The sequence below is a fragment of the Perca fluviatilis genome, chromosome 19 (assembly GCF_010015445.1).
Source record: "Perca fluviatilis chromosome 19, GENO_Pfluv_1.0, whole genome shotgun sequence".
Taxonomy (NCBI): Eukaryota; Metazoa; Chordata; class Actinopteri; order Perciformes; family Percidae; genus Perca; species Perca fluviatilis.
In genome coordinates, this window is record NC_053130.1 from 21,995,964 (window position 1) to 22,020,697 (window position 24,734).

General features: G+C 43.1%; 1 protein-coding gene across 18 annotated transcripts in view; it reads right to left on the reverse strand.

Annotated features, from left to right (window-relative positions):
• The window catches only part of tacc2 (transforming, acidic coiled-coil containing protein 2), a 53,573-nt gene extending 29,388 nt beyond the window's left edge, over positions 1–24,185 (reverse strand). For 14 of the 18 annotated variants that reach the window (XM_039784475.1, XM_039784474.1, XM_039784471.1 and 11 more), the window contains exons 1-2: positions 4,353–6,990; positions 1,176–2,015 (exon numbers count right to left, since the gene is read on the reverse strand). In XM_039784475.1, coding sequence (XP_039640409.1) covers positions 1,176–2,015; positions 4,353–6,859 — 3,347 coding nt within the window. In that variant the 5' untranslated portion in view covers positions 6,860–6,990. Of the gene's footprint in view, positions 1–1,175; positions 2,016–4,352; positions 6,991–13,876; positions 14,113–19,774; positions 19,847–20,603; positions 20,791–22,525; positions 22,649–23,821 lie in introns of those variants that run through there. The other 4 variants (XM_039784480.1, XM_039784482.1, XM_039784481.1 and 1 more) reach the window with 4 other exon arrangements.
• Between the last annotated feature and the right edge of the window lie 549 nt (positions 24,186–24,734).

The window sequence follows — 24,734 nt, forward strand, 5'->3', positions numbered from 1 at the left end:
GCACTGTCACTCCTCCTCCCTCCGACTCTGAACAAACGTTTGTGTCCGACAGCAGTGATGGGACAAGTGTTGTGACTGACAGGCAACAAGTGCTACTCTGGCATGTGGGATGGCTCCTTTAAATGCAGCAAACGGCAGGAGAGAGTGACAACTAAGAGAGATAACTGAGGAGGCTGAGAAAAGCTCCAGCTAAGTAAAAAGAAATCAGCAGCAATGATTTAACTTAATTGGAATAGCATGTATCATTTATAAAGACATTGCTTATACATAATAAATAAGCTGGAAAAAGACTACTTCCACAACACATCCATAGAGGCGCAATGAACACTCTAGTGACGTGAAGTTTTTAAGTAGAAGAATGACATACAGTACATGGAAAGTTAGTCTAGCCAGAGCTGTTAAAATGCTTAAATAAATACTAAATGCCCACAAGGAGGTTGAACAGAACGACTCACTGGTTTATTATGTGTATTTAACTTAGTCAGCAGATTTAACAACATAAAGGGTTCACTTCGGTTTCACCAACCGGTACAAATCTGTGAGACTCCGTCTCATTCGTCCGATCAGACTGTTAAACCGCTGCAGACAGCAACAACCTCGCAGACGCCCTCGAGGTGACTGAAAGCCACACAAAGCTGCCGAGGGAACTCTCCAAGCGCATGGAAATCCATTTTAAATGTGCGACAGGCAGAGCTGCCGAGCTGTGAAGCACAATTTCCCCCTGAGATCCCCCCTTTTCACAAATAAATTAACTGCAATAAAATGTCTCGGACACATCACTGTAATGGAAATGTTATGATAACTTTTAGGAAAACGATCAGGACTAAAAGGTCACATACAAATCATTCTGATGTATGGTTTCCTGTTGGAAACCCAGTCCACCACAAAATGACTAGTCTCAATGTAAACCTGTTGTTCTTAATGGTAAAAGGCTATAATCCTGAGATTTTAGTCAATTGAGGATTATAAGGACAGGTCTTTTTTTAAATCCAGACTCTGACTGAGCTCTGAAAGAAAACCCTTGGCAGCATCCTTACAGGGAAACATTACTCCTCAAACTGGTAAAGTAGACTTTCACACTTTCACTGGAATCTCCAGTGGGACAATCAGTTTTTCAGGAAACACTCATTGCAATTGAATATGTATTAATCTTATGATGTTACGAGGGCACTCACCCGCTGTCCTGAAGTTCCTCAGCAGGGTCCTGGACTGTTTCTGTCGCTGCAGTTTCCTCAGCTGGCACTTTCAATGGCTCCTCAGATGGGATCTCTACAGGTTTTTCCACCAGCTCCTCTGGAAGCTCACTGGTCAGCTTCTCCTCTGGTTCTTCTGTTGTTGTCTTTGTTGGTTCTGGTTCTTTATTCTGCGTTGGTTCTGGGAACTCCACTTCATTGTTTGTTGGTTCAGGGAGCTCTTTTATGCTTTTTGTTGGTTCCTGTAGCTCAGCTAGCTCATTCACTATTTCTGAAGAAGTGACTGGCTCCCTTTTTGGTTCTGGGAGCTCTTCTGGAGGCTCTTCTTCTTTCTTGGTTGGTTCTAAGAGCTCTACTCTCTTTTTTTCTTCTGGGAGCTCTACTGTCTGCAGTGTTGGTTCTGGGAGCTCTACTGTCTGCGGTGTTGGTTCTGGGAGCTCTACTGGAGGCTCTTCTTCTTTCTTGGTTGGTTCTAAGAGCTCTACTTTCTTTGTTTCTTCTGGGAGCTCTACTGTCTGCGCTGTTGGTTCTGGGAGCTCTACTGGAGGCTCTTCTTCTTTCTTGGTTGGTTCTAAGAGCTCTACTTTCTTTGTTTCTTCTGGGAGCTCTACTGTCTGCGGTGTTGGTTCTGGGAGCTCTACTGTCTTTTTTAAAGGTTCAGGAAGATCCACTGGCTTCTTCACAAGATTCAGAGGTGGGATCTCTGTTGTCTTCTCTGCTGCTCGCTCCGGTGGTGGGATCTCCTCCTGTCTCAGAGGAGCAGCTATCTCCTCAGTCGGAGTAAGAAACTCTAGTTGAGGAGACTCCAGAGATGGGAGGGGTCTGGGAAAACAATGCAAGAGAAGAGGGGGTTGGGGGATTTGTTGTTTAGTTTATAGCACATGCGCAAGGAATGACTGACACATGACAAATGTGTGTGCTTGTGTGGTTACGGGGGCTCTTCCTACAAGGTGTGTGTGTGTGTGTGTGTGTGTGTTTGTGCTGTTGTTGCATTGTGTTTAGCAGTGTGAGAAAAGGCTCATTCTTGCCCTGGAGAGCAGGGACGATGTCACAGCTGATGTCATCCTTTGAATATAAAAGGCTGCATTACTTCCACAAGACTTCAACCGGCACAGTCATCTGACCCAAGCTCGAGTCACAAACAAAGTGCAGCTCTGTGTTTACCTCCTCATTCATATTCATTGTCCCGCTGCTCTCTGCTATATCACTCCAAACAAGTATGGAATGCCAAGTTGTAAAAAAAATAAAAAAATAAAAACTAGGGATGCACAAATCCAGATTTTTGGGGTTCGGCCGAATACTGAACCCACTGGTTAAGATTATACCGAACCCCAAACCCTACTCACATCCTCAGTCCATTAACACAGTAATAGTAACACATTAATGAAGTAAACAACAGCCACAGCCTCTGAAATAGTTTAATTTAACAACTTAATGTTGAATTCACACGCTCTTTTCACATCGTAGGGAAGCACATCGCTATCGCCAGCTGAGTGACAATTTTGTTTGGCAAATTTTCGCTAACCAGTGTATGATGAAGGCATGTTGGGTGGGTGAAATTAGAAAGCTAGCGTTAGCGAACAAGAAGCAGCCGGCCATTTGGTCCTGCTGTAGGGAGACTTGTTTGCCAAGGGAACAGCTGACAGCCCGGGAGAGGCAGTGTCTGGTTAACACAAGTTTTTAGCTGCGACTGTCCTTCCTTACCTGAAGTTGCTGCATTTTGGCTGCTGTCTGTAGATTCCTTCATGCACAACTCCTATTCTTTCAGATGTTTCATACCAAATGCTTTATGTGATGTTGTGTGTTGTTTAGGGCCCTTGCCCCCACGAGACAAATCGGCATTGCAAATTGAACATGTAGTTCGACTTGAATCGTCTTCTTTTGACTGAAAAGTACTGCCAAACAACACTTTTCTGCTCACAAGTTCCATTTTCACTTTCTCACAGCCTACTGCATTGAACACTCCACCTATGTAAACATCTTCCCGTAATCAATGGCGCCGTCATTACCTCTTGTTGCTTCTCTTTGGTAGAGTTTGGTTCAGTGGAAAAAACATTCTAAAGTTCGGCAGAACCCGAACTCTGTCAAAAAGCCCAAAGTTTGGCCAAACCTGAACCTAAACTCTGTTCAGTGAATCCCTTAAAAAAAACAAAAAACTGCAGCAATAAACTAAACAACTGATAAATAGGCTGAACATCATAGTTTTACAACAAAATAAATATTGACATTTGTCCACCTAATTAATTCTTAAATATTTTGGTGTAGTTCTGAACTACTAGCCTGGTTAACACCAGACCCTTCTCATTTGTAACTGAGAATGGGTCTGGGAAAGGTTCATTGACAGTTAATTTCCAAAGGCTCAAATGCCTCTGGGCACATTGGATAGTCCTTCAACCAATTAGACCAACAATCTGGGTGACGCTGCGCTTCGGTAGCCGTCATGTTGAATGTAAACAAAAAGCTGCTCGCTGTCGCTGCACTATCATCGTTGCGTAAAGCCCACCTCAACGGTTGCGATTGGTGTAAAGCCCACCTCAACGGTTGCGATTGGTGTAAAGCCTGCCTCAACGGTTGCGATTGGTGTAAAGCCTGCCTCAACGGTTGCGATTGGTGTAAAGCCTGCCTCAACGGTTGCGATTGGTGCCTCGATTTTGGGGGCATTGGAAATGGGTTTGAATGGGCTCTTCGCCAGAGCAAATCTCAAATTTACCGGAAGTTCGTCAGGGTTTACCCAGGCTAACAAACTACGCATATGCCTTTCTCTCTGTGTACTTGAGCACATATGTAATGCTCACATGCTACTTTGTGTAACAGATTAAGGGGAAGCCCATGCTGACCTCCACAGACCTTTTTAGACATGTATAGTTGCATGGGATTTATTTTTCAGCGTGAAGTCTCATGTGTACTACTCTAATCTGGTTTAAAAAGGGATATTTTTGATCTTTTGAAGGCATTTTTCTCATCTGTTGATTTCAACACACACACACACACACACACACACACACACACACACACACACACACACACACACACACACACACACACACACACACACACACACACACACACACACACACACACACACACACACACACACACACACACACACACACACACACACACACACACACACACACACACACACACACACACACTTACCTTGAGGTCTCTTGTTTACTCTGAGATTGGGATGCAGCTTCCTTTAGAGCTTGTATCCAGTTAGTATCTGGTTCTCGAGCTGGAAGTCCAGGAGCCGGACTCTCTGACACATCGGCAGCCTCTGTGTTCACAGACACTTGTTCAACAGGAGCTTTTTCAGGTGATATTCCTTCATGGTGGGAATCGGCAACAATGAGGTTAACCGCAGTATCGTCTTGGGGCTTTGACAAAGACACCTGATCATGTGGCTTCTCTGACTGGGTAGAAGCTGCAGGAGGGGTTGATGCAAAATCTCCCGGGGGCTTTGACGAAACAACAGATGGCCATGTGATAACATCATGACTTGTTTTATATTTTATATCATTGCCATTTTCTGTTGCCTTAGAAAGACCAGTTGAGACACTGTCTTTAGCACTCACAGTTGGATTTTTGACCTCCTGTTCATTCATTGCTTCATTGTTTAATGCTTTTATCTCACTTTGTCCTTTCCCCTGGCTGCTAGCTTTCTCTTCGTCCAAAGGTGCTTTATCTTCCTTTGTGATCTCCTCTACATCAGGGCCTTTTATGGGTGTTTGTACTACTGGGCTGCTTTGTGTGGCGGAGGTTTTATTGAAGCTTTGTAGCTTGAGAGGCCTGCACACTGTATCGTGAATTTCACACTCCTCAGTTTGACTAATGTTGCTTTTCACAGCCGTGGCAACACTGAAATCCTTTTCCACAGTTTTGGGTTGCCCAACCAGAGTACTGAATATCTTTGTGTGAATTTCTTCAGCCTGGTTTGCACTTGGAATAACTGCTGTATGAATGCCATGACTATCTGTGCTGACCTTTGATGAAACAGAGATCTGGAAAGTTGAAGTCTCATGTTCCTGTGGTGCAGACTCAACAAAAACAGCAGTGTTCTTCGAGGTCTCGGGTTTTCCATGTTGGTCTTGACAGGCAGCTGATAGATTGCCTTTTTGCTGGCCTTTACCAACCAGATCACTCACAAACTCAGTGTCTGTATCTGACCCAACTACCCCTAATGCAGGGCTATCATTCTCATCCATCCCCTGTCTTGTCTCATCTACATAAGAGCCAGTTGTTACACTCCTTATTTCAGCCATGGCATTTCTCTCAGCAGCCCTTCTACTCTTATTTAAATCACTGGCAAGGTGAAACAGCACATCAACCCCTGCTTGTGCTCCCTCTCCATCACCCATCACTCGTTCATTGCTGTCATCCCCTGTCAACTCATCGCTGCTTCCTGACTGACACAAATTCCCAACAGAGCCGTCTCCTCCCTCTGCTACCCCTTTCACACTTTGAAGCAGTGCTTGGGTCTGCCTGACCTGACTGTTAGTCTTTTCTCCCCCCTCTCGACAGCCACCTGACAATTCCTGTGTGGGATGTCTGGATCCCAGACACTGTAGGTAGTACAAACACCGCTGCTGTTGCTCCTGTTGCTGAGCAAAACAGTTGGGCTCTGGTGTGGACTGTGATTGGCCAAGAGCTGCATTCAAATCTAGTGCCGCGTCCCTGTCGGAGCTGCTTTCCAGTGTTGCTGTCAGAGTTTGGCGCAAAATCTGTTCATAAACAGTTTGAGGTTCACTACCAGAATCTACCTCAGCACTTAGCATGTCCTCATATGACCCAGCAGGTCTGTCAGAAGATAAGGTAGAAGTCTTGGTTTGTCTTTCAGATGCAATGCCACTCTTCCTTTCTACTTCCTTTATATCACTTATTGGTGATTCAGTCTTATGCACTTTATGTTTATGTTGTGGCTGCAGGTCTCCAATTTCCTCTACAGCCTCTTTATCTTGCCCGTTACTCTGTTGTGGTGCTGTGTCTGTCTTTCCTGTCTGCATCTTACTGCTGTATGCTGTTTCCCTTTGATTATCCATTGTTGCTTCTTCAACTTTTTTCTTCTCCTCTGCAAACAGCGTGGATATCTGATCTCCCATTTTCTCTGTCATATTGTCTTGTTTAATTCCATCATAATCCTTGGATACTTCACAAATAACAGGTTTAATGCCAACAGGGCCTGGCTCAGAGTGGGATAGAGAAATTACATTATCAGACCCACCCTTTGCCAGTACACCCACTACACCAGGGGGATGAGGAGGAGACAGATTTTCCTCTTGTGAAAATTGAATATTATCATTGTTAATCTCAGAAAACTCAAATTCAACGACAGTCTCCTTAGCGTCATTTCTATCCTCCAGTTTCGGACAAGTCTCATCTGCTTTAACGTTGACATCACCGTACTCCACATCCTGTGCTAAAGACATTTGTGTCATTTCCCTGCTCTTGTTGCCATCCACCTCTCCAGAGACTTTGGTGAGGTCACTATCAGCGCTGCCGTTATCTGTCTGCTCAGGAAGAGAGATATCACAGTCTGCAATGGACTCCAAGTGACTCAACATAGGACCAGGAGGCCGCAGCACAAAAGAAGAATTACCGGCAAATTGCTCAATAACAGGAATTGACTGGTCAGAGGTTGTCACTTCTGAAAGTCGCTGATTCATCCTTTGTCAGATTAGCAGAGCAAATTATGGGCTTCGACCCCTCACTAGCTTTCATGGGCTCTGTAGTAACCAGTTCATGAGGAGATGTTTGATCTAATTGGGTGGGAGGCTGATAACTGGGGTGACTAGGCTTTGTCTGAAGAGAGGCTGTGCAGATCCCAGTTTTGGCTTTTGAACTGGGGTCAAGGTCCGTGGAGAGCTGACCAACAGGTAACTCAGTGGAGACATCAGTTAAAGGCTTGCAGGTAACGTCATCAGCTGGAAGCACAGAACATGAGGAGAGAGGATGCAGGTTACCTTCAGTAGCATCCCATATTAAAGGGGACTCCTGTGGCTGGCCAGCCTTGGCTGAGCCTTTAGCATGTAACTCATCTATCCCTTTCTCAGTTGACAAACACAGACTTACACCATCCTTCTCTGTTTCCGCCTCTAATTGCTTTGTCACCTTTGCTGACACCTGTTCAACTGTTGGATGATCAGCCTCAGAGACGGCACTTTCTGCTGTTTGTATAACGTCACCAGTCTGATTCTTCTCGGTAGGACATGGAAGCTGTTTTGAGCAGGCCTCACTCGCTGACTGTAAATCCACTGCGTTTGTCTTTAAGTTGTTGTTACCTGACTGATCTATGTTAATGTTCTTCTTGGTATCTTTGGTCCCCATATCCCCTTTATTCAACTGGACATCTTTCTGTGGCTTCGGAGAGTCGACTGAGCTCCGTATTGCTAATTCATCCTTGGCAGGAGTTGCATCTGCAGGGATTTCTGGCTTCTTCAAGCTGAGAAATTCTGGGAAGGTGTAGCTGGCCTCAACCACAGGATGGTGCAAACTCTCATGTACAGTCAGCGGAGGCAAAGAGGCGCAGTCCATAGCTGGCACCGACATGATCCTGAGATCAACAGAGGAACTGCTTTCTTGTTTCACAGTGTCCGCAAAGTGAACTCTGTTGTTGCCTCTACTTCTGTTACATAGGTACACACCCACTCCAGACATAGCACCACTATTGCTCTGTGTCTGGAATTGGAACTCTGCTGCTGCACTTACGGCTGTGCTGGTTTCTGTTGTGCTACTTTCAGGCTGGACCTGTTGAATGTTACTCACTTGTAGCTCGACTGAGATTTGTTGTGAAGAAGTCAGAAGCTGAGGTGAGTTTAGAGACCGCAATACTTGGCCGTTGTTTCTGTCTGTCTCTGTGATGGATGATTCCTCACAAATGTTTCCCAAAGACAATGCCTCTTCTGAAATTAAATTCTGTTTGAGATCAGCCCTTACCCTACCGTTTGTATTGCTGGAGCTCTGCTCAGGGTTAGTGGGGAGAGGTGAGATGGCTGCGCCATGCTGTTCTTGGCAGGGTTGAGAAAGACGGTCCTGTTCAGTGCAGATGCTCTCAGGGATGGTAGCAATCGGCTCACTCCAGCTCTGTGACTTCAGCTGTGACTCGGCAACATCGGTGGGCGGACGCGTCTCTGTATCAGCTGATGACACCCCACTAGCAGAGCCTTCTGGCTGGCTGAATGAACTGTGCTTTGTAGCCAGCCACCCTTTCTCTCCCACCTCCCCTCCTCCTCCCACTCTTCCTGCTTCCTCCAATCCCACAGCGCTGTAATCCTGACAATCAGGACCAGTGAGTAGCCCAAAGGGAGAAGTATTGATACAGGCTTCTAACCGGAGCGGCTCCTTTTCTCGGTCTCTCTCTTCAGCTGGTGAGATCCCGGTGTCTGCACTGCGAACACTTGTCTCTCCCGGTCCCTTCATTTCTGTCTCAGCCGAGTTGTGTGGCATTTTGCTGCTGCAGCTTTCCTCAGATGCAGCCTGTCCCTCTTTGGCTGAAAATGCAAGTGAGCATTTTCCCTGTGAACAGATTAATGCGAGCTGAGGAAGGCTGTCCAGGAGACCTTCTTTCTCTTCGTCTGCGGAGCTGAGGCACTTTTCTATTCCCCCTAAATCTTTCTCTCCTACTGCTTTCTCACTCTCTGCGACTGCTACAGCAGCTACTCTCTCCAATGAATCACGCCTCATGCTTTCTCCCTCTCCCTGGCTTTCTATCACTTCTGGCATCATGGGTGTTGCCAGTGGCAACGCAGCAACCCCCACTAAAGGCTCTTCAAGGGCACTCTCCACGCTGCTCTCTCCCACACAAGTCCGGCTGTTGGAGAGTGGGCTGTGATTCTCCTGTGCGAGTATCACTGCTTCTGAGGTAACTATAGTTAACTTCTGTGTTTGTGCATCTGATCTCTTATCAGCAGAAGCAGCTGGATTGATAACTGTAGTTTGGACATGTGTCATGGTTGTATTTTGGTTGTCTGTGACACCTCCGGTTGCATGTTGCTTCGGCTGTGGGCTTTCATGCAAGCTGTGATTCATGCCACATTGGGGGGCGTCTGTATGGTTGTATGGCCTCTGTGAAAGAGCCTGGTGGGACGCAGGTGAACAGGCAGTAAGATGATCCTGCCTGCTATGAGAGGAGGATAGTGGGGGGCTGGGGCTGAGCTTTCCCCCGGGACTCAGCTGTTGCTTGGAGGCAAACCCATTATCAGGCTGTTCACCACAAATCACAGTCAGAGCTGCCTGGGACACAGATTCTGTATTTGCTGTTGAATCTATGTGATTTCCTGCATTTATGAGAGACAAAGCCTGCAATTCATTTTCAGGTTGTACTACTACCTTTGCTTTCTGTCCAGTCTTGGTATTCTTCTCTTCTATCTTTTTGTTTTTCCTTTTTTTTTTTTTGTCTTTCTTCTTTGCCTTTTTGTCCTGCCCAGCCGGTTTGTCACATGGAGAACTCTGCATCTCTGACAATGCATCTTTATTCTTTAAAGGAAGATTACTGCACTCTGATGTTTTATCAACAGATTCATCTTTCTTTCCCGTTTTAACTATACAAACGGTAATACTGGACTCATCACACTTTTCTTTCTTTATGTCTACAATCTCCGTTATTGCTTCTGTGTCTTTCTCCCCAATTACTGCATTACAATCTAGAGTGCCATTTTCCTCGATGCCTGCTTTAGAATCAACATGTTCCTCTCTAAAACTGTCTCTCTGCTCAGAAAACGCAACTTCTCCTTGAGTTTCCTTAAATAAATCTGTTGTTTTTTCTAATTGTGTATGTGTGAATGTTTCCTTCTGCTCATTTATCTCGGTTTCTTTTTCTGTCTTAATCTCTGGACATTTATCAAGGCTCTGTGTTGCCATTTTTTCACTCTCCGTCCCTGCTGCACTGGCACTATTCTCAGTGCCCAGTATGTAATTCCTGAAACTAAACACAACTGTATCTTTCTGACTGCCTGCTGCCTCACTGTTTCCATGTGTACCCTTGTTTCCATGGCCCCCGTTGCTATGTCCTGGCTGGACTATGATTGGAGGCAGTGACGATGACTCGTTGAATTTATTAACCATCACTTCTCCAGTTTTCTTCCCTACATCATTATCCTTCCCAGGCGTGATGCTGGGGGGGCCTGTGGGATTAAGTATGCCCAGTGAGGCCATTTGTTCTTCACATTCCTGGATGGCCTGTTTGAGTTCCCGATCTAGGAGCACAGATAGGGAAGGCGTCAAGGGTCGGACACCCGTATCAGGTGTGGCAGCGGGCCGAGGTGAAGGCTGAGCATCTGTGAGAACTGGGTCGCTGTCATGAGGCCTGAGACGAGGGTGAGGTGACACAGTTAAGAGTCTGGCAGGCAGACAGCTGGTCATTCCACAATGCCACAAAGCGCTGCTATTGGCAGAGCAGAAGCCCATGCTCAGACACTGCACTCAATAAGCACACACAACACACAACTGTCCTCATAATGTCTAGTCTGAGATGTACATTCTCTTACAAGAAATAATACCAGCTGTTTGTAAGCATATGGTTGTTAATGAACATGCAGGTCTGTTCATACACACCAAAACATACATTAGGCATTACACTAGGTAGCTACTATACAATTTTCCTAAGCCTAGTCTGATTTTCTAATTGTGCCAAAAGCTTAACAATGAATTTTCATTCAATAATTTAATTGGATAATTATGTATTGGAACGTTGCCTATATTTTTAATGCCAACCTTTAAAGTATGAAGCTAGTACTAGCAGCATGAATGTAACAATCCTACTAGTAGCAACTACTAAGAATTGTAGTAGCATCCATATACTGTACAATAGAAACCACTATGAAAGGTCTTAGGCTGCTGTGTACTGTTATTATGTTATTATTATTATTACTATGTCACCAGATAAACAACCTTACATATACATACACCAAAATTCCTGCCTCATAATGTACTATATCAGAATATATCAAAGTGGTGGCATTGCCCTGCAAAGCACTCCATGAAGTACACAGCTAGCTTCATAATGTGAGTGCTTGCTATAATGCCTTTAACTAACAGGCTAGCTTTGTGCCATTCAGTTGTAATTGCTGAGTCACTGCTAAACCATTAGCCAGCAGTACAGGCTAATGCTGTGGGATCCTAATCTTAGTCTTTAAGCCTCACTGAGTGTATAGCTCCACCATCATTAATTAATTATGTATTACTTGTGTCATCAGCTGGTATCTTGAAATCTGCTTATCGTGTTCAGATGTAAATACATCAAGTGAGAAATAACTCAATGCATGTGATTGGTTAATATGGTCTAACCATAAAGACTGACATTTCCATGTAAATGCAACCTCTGCACTGACAACATGTTACTCACTCACCTCACCAACCTGCACTCAAGCATACATCTAATTCACTTGGCATTCCCTACTAAAGGGCGGAGCAGCAAAATAGATTACACTGTTTGCAGCTGGGAGGTTTTGCTATGCAACATGCTGTTGCCTGCCATATCTACAGTACCTGAGGTGGAATGGAGGTGCTTCTCGCAGTATTGCATTTTAAGATTGCACATGTCCTCTTACTCTGCAGTGTTTGGCTTAAAAAGCAGTAATTTTATCTTCTCTATTTCTGTAGTTTGAGAATTTGATATATACAGTGAAAGTTTGCACAGTACTTACTTTGGTAACACTTTACAATACGGTACACACAAATGTGAGTAGTTACAAATACTGATAATTAATGAATCGTTAATGAGTAGTTCCTGAATAACTCTGATTTGAGGGCTATAAAGTATATCATGTTTAGTTACTGGAGAACCGACAGGGATATACTTTATTAATTATTATAATTAGTTCATAAATTAATCAGAATAACGACCACTTTCTTCGTTCCTGATTAACTATGAATTAACCTTTGAGGCGCACAAACTAGTAACGACTCATTCATTACTTATTACTTAATCATTAGTTACTCTTTTTGTGCACCCCTTAGTGGTACATCATACGGAGTGGTTACTAAGTAGTCCCTCATTACTTCATGATTTTCTTTTTTACTTCGTTTTTGTGTTAGTTTTACACATTCACATCAAGCTGGAAATTCTGGCATTTTAGCCCATGTATAATCATGTGTTTTATTAATTGCACTGTCCCCTTCTTAAATAATCCAAATTGAATTAAAACAATAATAAGTATACTACTGCAATGACTCAGGTTGTCAGAATACATTGAAGCCTCAAACTAATTAGTGCAATCAATTTCAGCTCTCAGACAAAAGCAGAATTATACTGAAGGCAGGCAACACTTGAAACAGAACATTAAGTCAGTCTGCGCATAATTCACCAAAGCATATATAAAAACGACCACAACTCAAGTCAAGTCTACTAAGACAGGCAACACCCAAACAGGCGATATCCATCACACTCCAATATACAGTAAGTTAGAAACATTCGAACACCCTCTTATCTTGTTTTTCCACTCCATGCTCCCTGGTGTTACTCTTAATCATTCCTGGTGACCACAGTCCCACAGCAGACTCGCTATCCCCCATCATGCTGAGTCTAGGTGGTACCTTGCATCTAGGACCACCGGTGGTCGACTGACTTCCGTGTGATGCTGCGGGCCCGCCAGCAGGGGGTCCACCTGCTTACATTTCCTCTTACCTGAGCTAGTCTGAGCTCTGCTAACACAAACCCACACCACAAACGTACACAGACACGCACACACACATTCACGACAAATCAATATCAGATTAACTTTCACCTTGACTGAATAATTGGTACAAATCTGTTCCCTCAAGGCCATAAATCAAGCAAAATGAATATCCAATACATTATTCTACAGTAACGTAATAATAATAATAATAATAATAATAATAATAATAATAATAATAATAATAATAATACGAACATGAATGCATCTTCCAGTGAAGGCTGGTGTATCTACTGTAATCATTATATTATATTTGTTACTTTGGGAAATAACCTTGGTAATATAAACATTAAGTGATAGACTGCTCATTGGTCAAAAAGTTTAAACAAAGTAAAGTTAAGACTTTTCATATTTATTATAAGAGTTTAGCACAAATATCAGCTTGCTTCTTTAGGACTATGCAGATGTGGTTTGACAAGAACAACTATTCAACTGTCATCGCATTGTGATTTGAATATTACTAAACTTTGATTGGTGCACAGAGAAGAGCATGGACCAAAACTCAAATATAGAAATCACACGTGACATAAACCAAACTGTTCTAATTTTAGTAAAAACTTATGTACGTGTATGTAGGGCCCCATTGCTTATAATAAGATGGCAATTTAGAAAATGCGTTTTTTAGGCCTTAATAAAAAACATTATGCTACACAGTGCTTATTTGGCAATTTATGGGGCCAAGTTATTGCACATCTAAACGTAGAGATTTCAAAAATAGCAACCAAAGTAGACAAGGCTTGCTAACTGTAGTTATTAATATGATTCACTTTTACTCAGAACTGTAGCAGCCATTAAAAGCAAAGCAAGAACTTGTCTGTATGTTTTATTATAACATTTAGACATAAACTGGTATAGTTATTACCTCATAATTGTTTGTGTGTGTTTGTGTGTTTGTGTGTGTGTGTGTGTGTGTGTGTGTGTGTGTGTGTGTGTGTGTGTGTGTGTGTGTGTGTGTGTGTGTGTGTGTGTGTGTGTGTGTGTGTGTGTGTGTGTGGTGAACCCTCAACTTACCCCAGCGAGGACTCCCAGATGTTGAGCTCACTGCTGAAGTCTAGACTGGGCAGCAGGTCATGAGGAAACTCAAGCTCCTCCTGATCTTGAGCTGCACCACTGCTCTCCTCCTCTCCGGTGATGACTGGTATGTCTGGGAGCACTGGTTGAGACAGCAGACTCTGCTGGCTGGTCGAGGCCTCAGTCCGAAGCGCTCTGTTGTCCCTCTGGGTCAAACTCTCAGCGTGAGCCTCAGCCTGTGTGAGAAAGCGAAACATAATCGTAGTGAGCTACATGCTGGAGTCTCCGCTGCATTATACATGATAGTTTGTAGTTAAACAAGTGTGAGCATGTCGCGGGCTAACATGGGAACACCTACATATTCAATGCTCAAAGCCAAAACATCAATAACAAGTAACTCCACCCATGTGTTAAACTGTTTGTGTGTAGAAATACATACTGTAGGTCATGTTGACTGGAGTCTCTATCTTTGTCTGTCAACTTGCTTTTCTTATGCTATTACTGAGATTAAAGGATAATTTCCATCATTCAAGGCTAGAATGTATTCCTGGCTCAGTGCAACTGCCAAATCTCTGCAGCTTTGTTTACACTGAGCACACAATTACTATTCTGAAAATTAAAAAAGAAGAAGAAATGAACTGTATGTTTCATTACAGTCTGGGGTTTTCCACCTTAGAAACACCTCACAAGGAAGTCTGTCACAATAAAACATTTCAACCCAGCGACTAAAAAATAATTGTTAAAGACAAACCAGTCCTGCAGGACTGTGACAAGTACAATCAGACATGTGTTTTAGGCTAATCATTTAATCGGTACATCATTTAGATCAGAGATCTTCAACAGGGGCTGGGACCCCCAGGAGGTCCTCAGAGTTACTACAGGGGGGCCACAAAAGTGTTGTTACTTTTTTGAAAGTTTTTTCAAAGATTAAAATGTCTTAACCAATATATTATTATCAAATATAAATCGGCCTCTTTGTGAAAAAAAACAACACATTGATGATAGGCTTACTGGCCTATAGGTAAGGTAGTCACTAAGGTAGCCATCCACAGATACAGTTAACCCTAAGGATTCACTGTGCCACATGTATTTTTAAAAAGGTGCACTATGAGTTCCTGCATGTCCTGCACGTCACTTCTGTTGATGTTCCAACTAAATACCAAACAAAACAGAGCAAGCTCAACCCCCCCCCTAAACCATCTTGTCCGTGATTGGCTGGAACGGTTTGTTGTATTTTGGTGCACAGCCTGTGCCTCTAGTGTTTGTTTGACGTTTACGACCCCTGTGTTGTCTCCCGAGCCCGGGCTTTTTCACAGTGTATTCAGGGGGCAAGCAGCTAGCGGATCAAGGAGAGATGCCTACAATTTGAGACAAAAATGAAATCGCGCTGAAACCATGCAGGAACTCATAGTGCACCTTTAATATCAAAACATGATTTATAAAATCATGGCAATAAATATTTTAATAGCCTAGTATTCTATGCACTAAAAATGTATGTATAAAGGCTTTAGGCTGCCCTACATGTTATTGTAGGCCGAGTTTAATTAACTTAATTTCATACAATGTATAGTAGGGGGTCCCTGATCCGTCTCTCTCTCAGTTAAAGCTATAGTGTGTAGTTTCTGTCGCCTCCATGAGGAATTCTAAGTAATGATAACAACACTGTCGGCGAGCCCACATGATACAAGCCTTACATGATCGCACACACGACCCCCCACCCCTCCTCGATGCAGTTGCTAGTAGCAAAGAAGGACACGGAGGATTAAAAAAACATGATGGACTCTTTAGAAGAGGTAATTATCTTCACTCGAGTTTCTGCGCGGGAAAGTCACCGGACGCCATAATCTTCTTAACATAGCCATACTGAGAAATACAGCGAGAGTTGTGTGGAGCTGATAGTCTTAATTAGCTTTGTAGCAACGCATTTGGCAATGACTTGAATGTAACCGACAATTATTAATATCAAAAAGTTCCGCACTAAAGCTTTAAGGGGTCCTTGGCTTAAAAAACGTTGAAGACCCCTGATTTGGATGACACTTTCAGTCGTTAATCATTTCCGTTATTATGAGTAAATAATTAAAATGTTGAAGAAAAGAATGCATTTAAAATGTGGAGCATTTGGCCTTAGCTGTTTTTTCCTTTCAGTCTGTCCCACTGATTGACAAACAGACAGAATCCAACCACAGCCACACACCACAACACTTGGCTGGTGCATCATGTTGCAGCAATATTGTCAACACAACACACAACTGTGGACCCACTATGTGATGGAATTTCTCCCACATTGCCCTCATCAGTTTACAGAGGGGAAAGTTTCCATTAGTTCACCCACTCAGATATAAACTGAGGCGTACAGGTGCAAACAAATCTGCACTTGCTCAGACACATATAAACATGTGCAGATAAAACGCAGCCCTTTAACATTCAGTATGTCTGGAATAGCGAGCGGTTACTTACAGAGAGCTCCTGTTATTAGCAAATTAGGACTTGAGGGGATTTAACGTGTGAGTACAGAAGAATAAAATGTGACTGTAGTAATGCTGTCCATTACTGAGTTTCAGAATAGAATCTGATCATTATTTATGAACCAGTAGTAGACAGCTTGGCTGCACACGAGGAAAGGTGACAATTATGACTGACAAGCAGAAATGATCATTAAATCTTTTTAGTAGTATAAGTACATTCAGTTTTTACCTGTTATAAACTTTATTTTCAACATTTTCACTCATTTTAAAGTTATTACTACAGTAGTGTGGTAAAACATTTATAAGCCAACTTTTCATTATATTGATTTGGGTTATACTTTACAGTGTGGTAGTATTTTGTTAATAACTACCACTATACACCATATAAAACCAAAAACATTTTGTGTATCCATTAAGGATATTTGCTGAGCTTCACAATCCACCATCTGAGGGAACGTTCACGACTGGAATAAAGGTCAAACAAACAAACGTTTTAGGCTACTCCTTCAAGATGGACTACAAAAAAAAAAAAAAAAATGCCACATCTAGAAGGTGACTCTGGCCTTACCTGTGTCACCACTACAAAGAGCCTCCTTTGTGTGAAACGTTCAGTACACATGGAGGATCACAAACATGAATGTTACTCACACAAACACGAGAATAAAAACGGTTAAATCAGCTAGGCCTTTAAAACTCATTTTAGAAGAATGTTGGCCAATTATAGAGCCTCTCTCTCTTCACATCTGCCTATGCAAAGCTCAAGCCATATTGGGTTATTTTTAAATGTTCTAATTTAGACTACTCCTGCCAGCAACATTTTGGTTGCAAAAAAAAAAAGAGAACAAAAACATGAAACATTAAAGAACAACAGAGAGAAACTGAACCCAAAAAGAGCTGCTGCAGGTAAATGTCACTCTAAATGCCTGTGAGCTCCATACTGCTATTATTTTCTGTATTAATGTCACATTATAGGATTAAAAAAACAATACTTCCACGTGCGTGCAGACAGAACACAGTTTTATCATGAGATGGCTGTATGTTGACGTGTCTTGGGTTTCCGGTTTCCTGCCTGAACTTTCTCACCTTTGTCATCAAGACCAGATAATGTCACAGCCTCCACTGATATCAACTCAGAACAGCTAAAAAGGACCAGCACTAGGTTGCATACCCCGTCCAAGTTACCATATCGTTGGCCACATGAGGTGGAAAAGCACAGTCCTCGTTTCAGTTAGTTTGACCCCTATGCTGAGAGAACTGTCTGTTATTAATTAACCCGCAGGAACAAAACAGAAAGAAAGCTGAGGTTGCCTGGAAACTGCTACTTGTCCAACAGTCATGGAGTACTACTTACTGTTAATTAAATGTGGCAGTGCCCATACATGTGCTAACACAACTTTAATGCTTTCCACATGACTGTTGTAAACAGGGAGAAGGCAGTGCTAAAGCAGGACCAGGCCCTCACTTGGCCACGAACGGCAACATTACACAGATTTAACACGTCCACTCTTTCTATTAACTTTCATCCCACCATCCCTGTGTGGCACTTACCCAGCAGTGTGCTCCACTGTGCTGAAGGTGACTGTGCAGTGCAGTGCAGCAGCTCTACTACCCTTCTACATTGCTCACTGTACAGGCAGCCTCTGCAGGGCTCTGTGTTTTGAAGACGACACAAACATGCTGCAACACATGCTGCTGACGCTCCCTCTCTTCTCTTGAACTGACTCAGCTAACTTCTTCCTCCTCTAACAGTCCTGTCCTGTCTTCTGCTGCTGTCGCTCCACTGTTACATTTCCACGAGCTTCCTCAGGACCTGCGTGGAGTCTAGAAACACTACACTACCACGCACTGACAAACACAACGCTTGCTGCTGAGACTGACTGACTTGACTGGGCTGGCCACAAGGAAGTAGCCTAACGTTGCCGAGAATTCTCCTCCCCCTCTAGCTACTGTATACTCTTTCCATTCAGCTCTCTTCCTATTCCCTCCTCCTCGTCCTCTGCCTCCCTTCCCTCTTTTCTTCCTTCCTTCCTTCCCTATCCACCTCTGTTCCGGCATCCTCCTCCCTCCCCCCTTCTCTCGCTGCTGTATCTTCTGGCTGGTTGCACTGACTGACTGACAGTGCCTCTGCAGGTGAATGCTGGGAATTAAGCCAAGGGTCGGGCCTGCAGTGACCCCCTGAGAGCGGATCGGGTTACACTCCAAGAAGCGTTGGTTACAGGTAGGCTACGCAGGCCTTTACACAGAGACACACACAACATCCCCCTGCGTTATAAAAGCTCCCACTTCATCCAGTTTTGACGTCTGAGCTTTGTTGAGGTGTGACATCAACGTGGACGTGACAGCACCTTCTCCTTGACACTTCATTAATTAATTAATTAACACCCATGGCCAATTAAACACAATGTGTTCCTCTTGAATGGCTCTCGGGTAAGAAACACTAAAACACAACAGCTGTTTTCAGCCGGTTAGTAAGTGTCTCCTGTGGCAGATTTTCACACGATATTAAGTCGACCACAATGTATTATCTTCTGTGTAATTTTGGAATCAGTCGTATGTCTTCCTGATAAACCATCACCCGAATATACAAAATACACAACCAGGTCACAAAATCAAAAATGTGTCAAAAAAGGGTAGTAAAGAGCAATGCAGTCACAATGAATCACAAGCCTTCGGAGTAGGCCTACGCATTTTCCAAAGTCGTAGGAACTACACATTTGACTATAATGTCAAAAGGAATTTTAAAAAAAAGCCACATCTAACTGACAAACAAATGTGTGGCCTGAAGTGATACTGACATTTAATGTGGAACATATAAGAGGTTTATTATTCACCATATGGCACCTTAATAGTGGATTTCTTTGCTTTTCATGATGAAATGTATATTAAATATAGATCAACAGGCATAGTTACACTATATCTGTACCCTTTTTAACCCTCATGTTGTCCTCGGGTCAAATTTGACCCATTTTTCAAAAGGTTTCTATATCAGAAATTTTGGGTTTCTTTCAACCAAATTATCCAAAAATATAACATGGATGGTTCCAAACAATGCTCTTCACAAGTAAAATAAATGATCAGTTCACTACTTTCATTGAATTTGTCATCGAAAATTGATTAAAACATCAGGAAAAGCGACAAAAGTGTCAAAGTTGACCAAAAAAAATAAAAAAATAAGTTTGAATTTAAAATTTTGACCCAGAAAAATAAAATGTTGCATGGTTGACGGGAAGACAACACAAGGGTTAAGGTAAGATTAAGAACACACTTTCTGGTTTTGAACTTTAAAATATCAACAACAAACAGGAAAGGAAATTTGGCTAGGCCTATTACAGGGGCACTATTGCGCACTATAACATTTACTGTTAAAAGATGCACCCAGCAGTTAATATTCTCTCAGGCTTTCACACCCACACACATACAGTAATTATTGTACCTGTAGTAGGGAGTCATTTTGATTTTCCTGAGGTGGAAACAGAACAACACTTTCTGGATCGCCCTCTTCTGGCTGTAACAGCAAATGAAATAGTTCAACAAGAGAGAAAGGCTACTGTCTAGTTAAGCAGTAGTGGTAAACACTGAAAACAAATCACCATTGTTGTTTTTTAATGCAAAACCAACAATGTTAAGCCTCACTCTGCAATCACTTCCAATGAGGTCCAGTGTGCATGGTTTGTAGAGACTATAGCTCATGAGACAAATGTGTATGTTAATCCTATTAAAATAATCCTGAACTCCACGGCTGAAGTCCTCCAGTCATGTGGAAATTCCTGGTTCCTGGTATAGCTTTCTTCTTACAATTACAGCAAAAATGTATTCTTAAAACAACAATAACAATCACTCTACATGCACATTGGAGGCATACATACTGTAATGACCAACCATCTTAGGGATTGTATACGCTGCAAGAAAGCAAGCTTGGAAGAATCAGGGTGTGTAGCAGTAAAAACTGAACGTGGCACATTTTGAGAGTCATGGCATGAACGTAATATTTATCTTTACCTCTGCTTTACACCACTTAACCACAAAATAGACCAAGGCATGTTACCTAAATGCTTTTTAGACAAGCCTCATTTAAGCATGGGAATGTACACAAAGCTCCGTGCACGTCGCATGTGTTTTACTGAAGCCAACAGTTAGTAATCATGTCAGAAAGTGTTAGTTTTGTTAGTACTCCGTGCATGAAAGAGTTTGAGGTGTGTACAGCAGCACCAGGGCAGCAAGTAGCAATCCCAGCCATCCAATGCCAGAGAGCTTTCCCTTACCAACGCCTCAGTTGTGCTGCTCTCGTTCCCCATGGCTCAGCCAGCTGCCGGGCCACAACTGCCCAAACCAACAGCCTCTCCACATCAGCTGGCTGAAAGACACCGGCACAGAAGGACCATCAGCGTACGACTATTCCCAGAGAGACCCAGAGTGAACATGGGATCTGTGGTCCCTCAGTAGTCACCAACTCCTGCTCCACAGGATTATAGGTCTCTGGTATGAGGTTGAACTAGCAAGGAGGGAGAATGGTTAAATGCGTGTGCTGTTTTAGAGATTAGGGACCTTGTGATGCAAGACCTCCCTCCTAGACCAAAGTGCAGGCTTTTCCTCCGCCGATGTGGGCTCAAAAGCAGGAACAGCATCCTCACAGAATCTTGTAATCATACAATTGTTTGATTCTAGAGACTTTAAAGGGACATTACTGTAGATAAATTCAACTCCTGCTGCAGTAACTTACTGTGGCCAGCAGGCCCCCTCTGACCTCAAACAAATGGCCTCCTAGAATAAACAACATCTTCACATGCAGTCTTTTGTGCTTGTGCGTGTGACGCGACTGAGTGTAGCATACTGACACAGTGACTGAGGCTCAGTAAGGTAATCCTCATGTGGTAAATAACAGATTGTGGTGTCTCTTGGCTTCCAGCAGTGTTTAGTCTACTAACGAACACGAGGTAGAGTTCAGGCTATTAAAATTCATCCAGGAGCATCATGGACCATGGACTGATTTTATATCAAATACAGGTAGAATCACTTTCATCACGCTATTATTAAATATTCTCTGGCAATCATCTTTCTTTCTCATTTCCGTGTTGTATGACTTGCAGCCATTGGCGATTTTAGACCCTTTTTAGAGGGGCTGATCTTAGAATCGTCCCTGCTTGCAGCTGAGCAGTAAACAGTCGTGCTAAGAGAAATGTTGTTTGTGCATTCCTCATATGACTGCAGGGACTGTACGGTAGCTCTGCTATAGTCAGAATGCACTGACCTGAATATGCAAGACTTTATAAATAGAGATCTGCGTTGTCCACTGCTGTTAGACTTTATTCCAGTCTTGTGCACAATTTGTCATGCACACTCCATTTCCAATCAAATGACACTAAGGCAGTATATTCCAGTTATGGGTATGTGAATTATTATATTTCCTGTGATTATCCCATGGTGATATTTAATATCTGGGTTTCCTCTCACATCTTAGTTGTCATTTATTCTGTTGTGTGGCAACTTTACTTCCATCCCTGTCTGGGGTGTAATTTCAGCCCTTAAGCTGTGGACTTGTGTGCACTTTAGCTGGCCGCAGTGTTTCAGGGCTTTTTGGCAGTACACAGAGCACTAGGGCAAATCATATGATTAGACTCTTGCCAGGTCTCTTCTCACCTCATCTTGGCCTGTCAATCACTTAACATGAGCCATCGTTTAAGCTCTTGAGGTTTGGATGAGCACCGTGACACCTGCAGTATGAGGTTACCGTTTCCTGCCTGGTATCTGACCCCTCCACTGGCACAGGAACCCCAGCAGGAACACAACCTCCAAACTAAACAGAATGTTGTATTTCTTTTTTTCTGTTTTTGAAACAATCCAACATAGTATTTCTCAGGTAATACACGTAATATGATTCAGCAAGGTAAAAAGACAATGGTGAATATACTGATGAAGTTTTGGTTTAAACCATGTTCATCCACCTGGCAAAGGCAAAAATTAAATTTAATTAATTAATTAAAATCATCATACATCGAATGAGATGATAATAAAAGCAAAACAAAGTCACACAAATTTCAATACCCGCTTTCACAATCTCCCCGCCCCCTCCCCTTTACCCTGTGTTCAATTTTCATATGTTGACCCTCCTCCGTCTGAAAGACCACCATAAAATGAACAAATAATCCACAATCTGTACCAATGCTGCAACTCATGAACTACTCACCACTGCAAACAAGAGACTTTTCCACACAGAGTCAAGCTTTTGACAAACCCAAATCCAATCTGTTTTTACTGTCGGACTCAAGGCCAATGTTTGTTTCTGCCCTCTCCTCTGAGGAGCCCCGGTCTTTCTGTTGCTATTTTTGTATTGCACGCTGAGTGGGAGGAGAGGACAGAGGGTGGACAGGGACAGAAGAGGGGACAGGACCGAGGGGAGGAGACCGAACTGGAGCTGGGGAAGCCATGTCTGCTTAGGGTGGTAGTGTGTGTGTGTGTGTTTGGGGGTCACCTGCTCTGAGGCCTGGCAGTCAGCTGGAGGGGACGCTAGTTCTAAGGCAACACTGTAAACAAACAGGCATGCCACATAGACAGGAGGATGAGTTGTCAGACCTCCTGTCTCTCTGACTGATCATGCAAAAGCCTACGGATGCTGTTATAATATTCATACCACCTGTAGCTTTCCTTTATATCTCTCCAAACCTTTAACATTTATTCATTTTCTTAACTTCAGTGTGGTGATGCTCTTCCAATGCCTCCCTTTGGCCCATTTGGCAGTGATTGACGATATACGGACAGGAGTTAAGACCTGCGCTAACAAAACAACCAATGGCAAGAATAACAAAGCATTGTTGCCTGAAGAAGACCCAGCAGGGTCGAAACGTTGCCTTTGTATTAAATATTGGAGCTTAAAGCAGTGTTGCGGACATTACATTTTTTTCACTTAAGAATAACAAAGCAACCATGAGAGCAGGAGCCAAATTTACATATTTGAACTACAGAGGGTTTTTTAATGTATTTTAGATTCTTTTTTATCTTCCATCATCACAGGCCATCTTCAGCTGAGTGCCCAGTCTGTGGGCACAGCAGGCATATTATCATTCCTATAAATAACACTAATTTGATCAGCTCTCTTTCTGACCAACATCACAGCAAACTTTAAACACACTTCTTCCCTTGCAGGTTTATCTCAACTGTCATTCAGCCTTTTGTCTAAATGAGTCTAACACAAGCACACTTTATTTTATATTATTGTAAAATAAAGTAATCTTCCTTCACTACAATCAGCATCACCCTCTCAGCTCCTCCCTTCCTCACCATCTCCACAGCTCCTTTTCCCTGCTGACGTCGCCCCTCCTCCAACACTAGAGTACACCTTCTCTTTCTGCCTGAGTAAGACTCAGCTCCTGACTAGTAAAACCTATTCCATCTCCCCTTCCACGCTCTCTCTGCTCAGTCACACAGCCATTGATGCTACACGGCAGACAGCCTCTGCTCAGCATCCTCCCTCTCCTCTGTTTACCTGTCTGTGTGAGATTCCGATGCAGCTCCCCATCTTGTATTCCATGTCCTCCTCTGGTGAAGTGACTCTGGCACTACACGGCTTGCAGAGCACCTTTCTGCAGAACTGCATTGTTATCAGTCAGACTGAGCATTGCCAGTGCAGGCAGATCTCTGCTGGAGCTAGAGTGAGCGTGTGCACGCCTCTGTATCTGAATGAGTGTGTGTCTCAGTGACTAATAAACGCTCCGCACTGCATTGCCCGTGGTACGCCTGTGACATATATACTCAAGCCATTGCCATATTGAATCTACATTACATAATGAATCCAACCTAATGAGTGTGAAAAAGGGAGCTTCTGTTTCCAGCTTCTTATGCAGCTTAGCCTTACATCACTGCACGGGTGTGACTGAAGCGCTGCTTTGGAGGGGAAAATATGCTCAGAGAGGGAGAAAGAGATGGGAGAGGAAGAGATGGGAGGCAGCATAAATAATGCCTGTCCCTTTAAGAGACTCAGGAGATGGCAAGAATGATGGTGGTACATCATCATGAGAACACACGATGATCTGAATCTGATCAGTGAAGTTTAGTCCGTCAAAATGGAGCAGGAGGGAGAATTACAGCAAAAACCAAATGAATAATTGTTCCACACTCTTTTGTTCCCTATGTATTTGTATAATGAGATGTGAAATATGGATGCTGACAAGATATTTTCCCAACGTACCACAAGACTCAAGTTTAACCACCTACAGTGGTGTTTTCTTGGAAATTATTTTAAATTACACGACGACATGAATAAAAGGTATCATGTTTTTGGACTTGCACATTTCTTGCACAATGGCACTGCACCTTACACAAATAGGAAGCCTTGACAGAAAGAGCTGATTGAGGGAAAAGTAGCATATACAGTAGCTAGGGTAGTTTCGCTTCAGCAG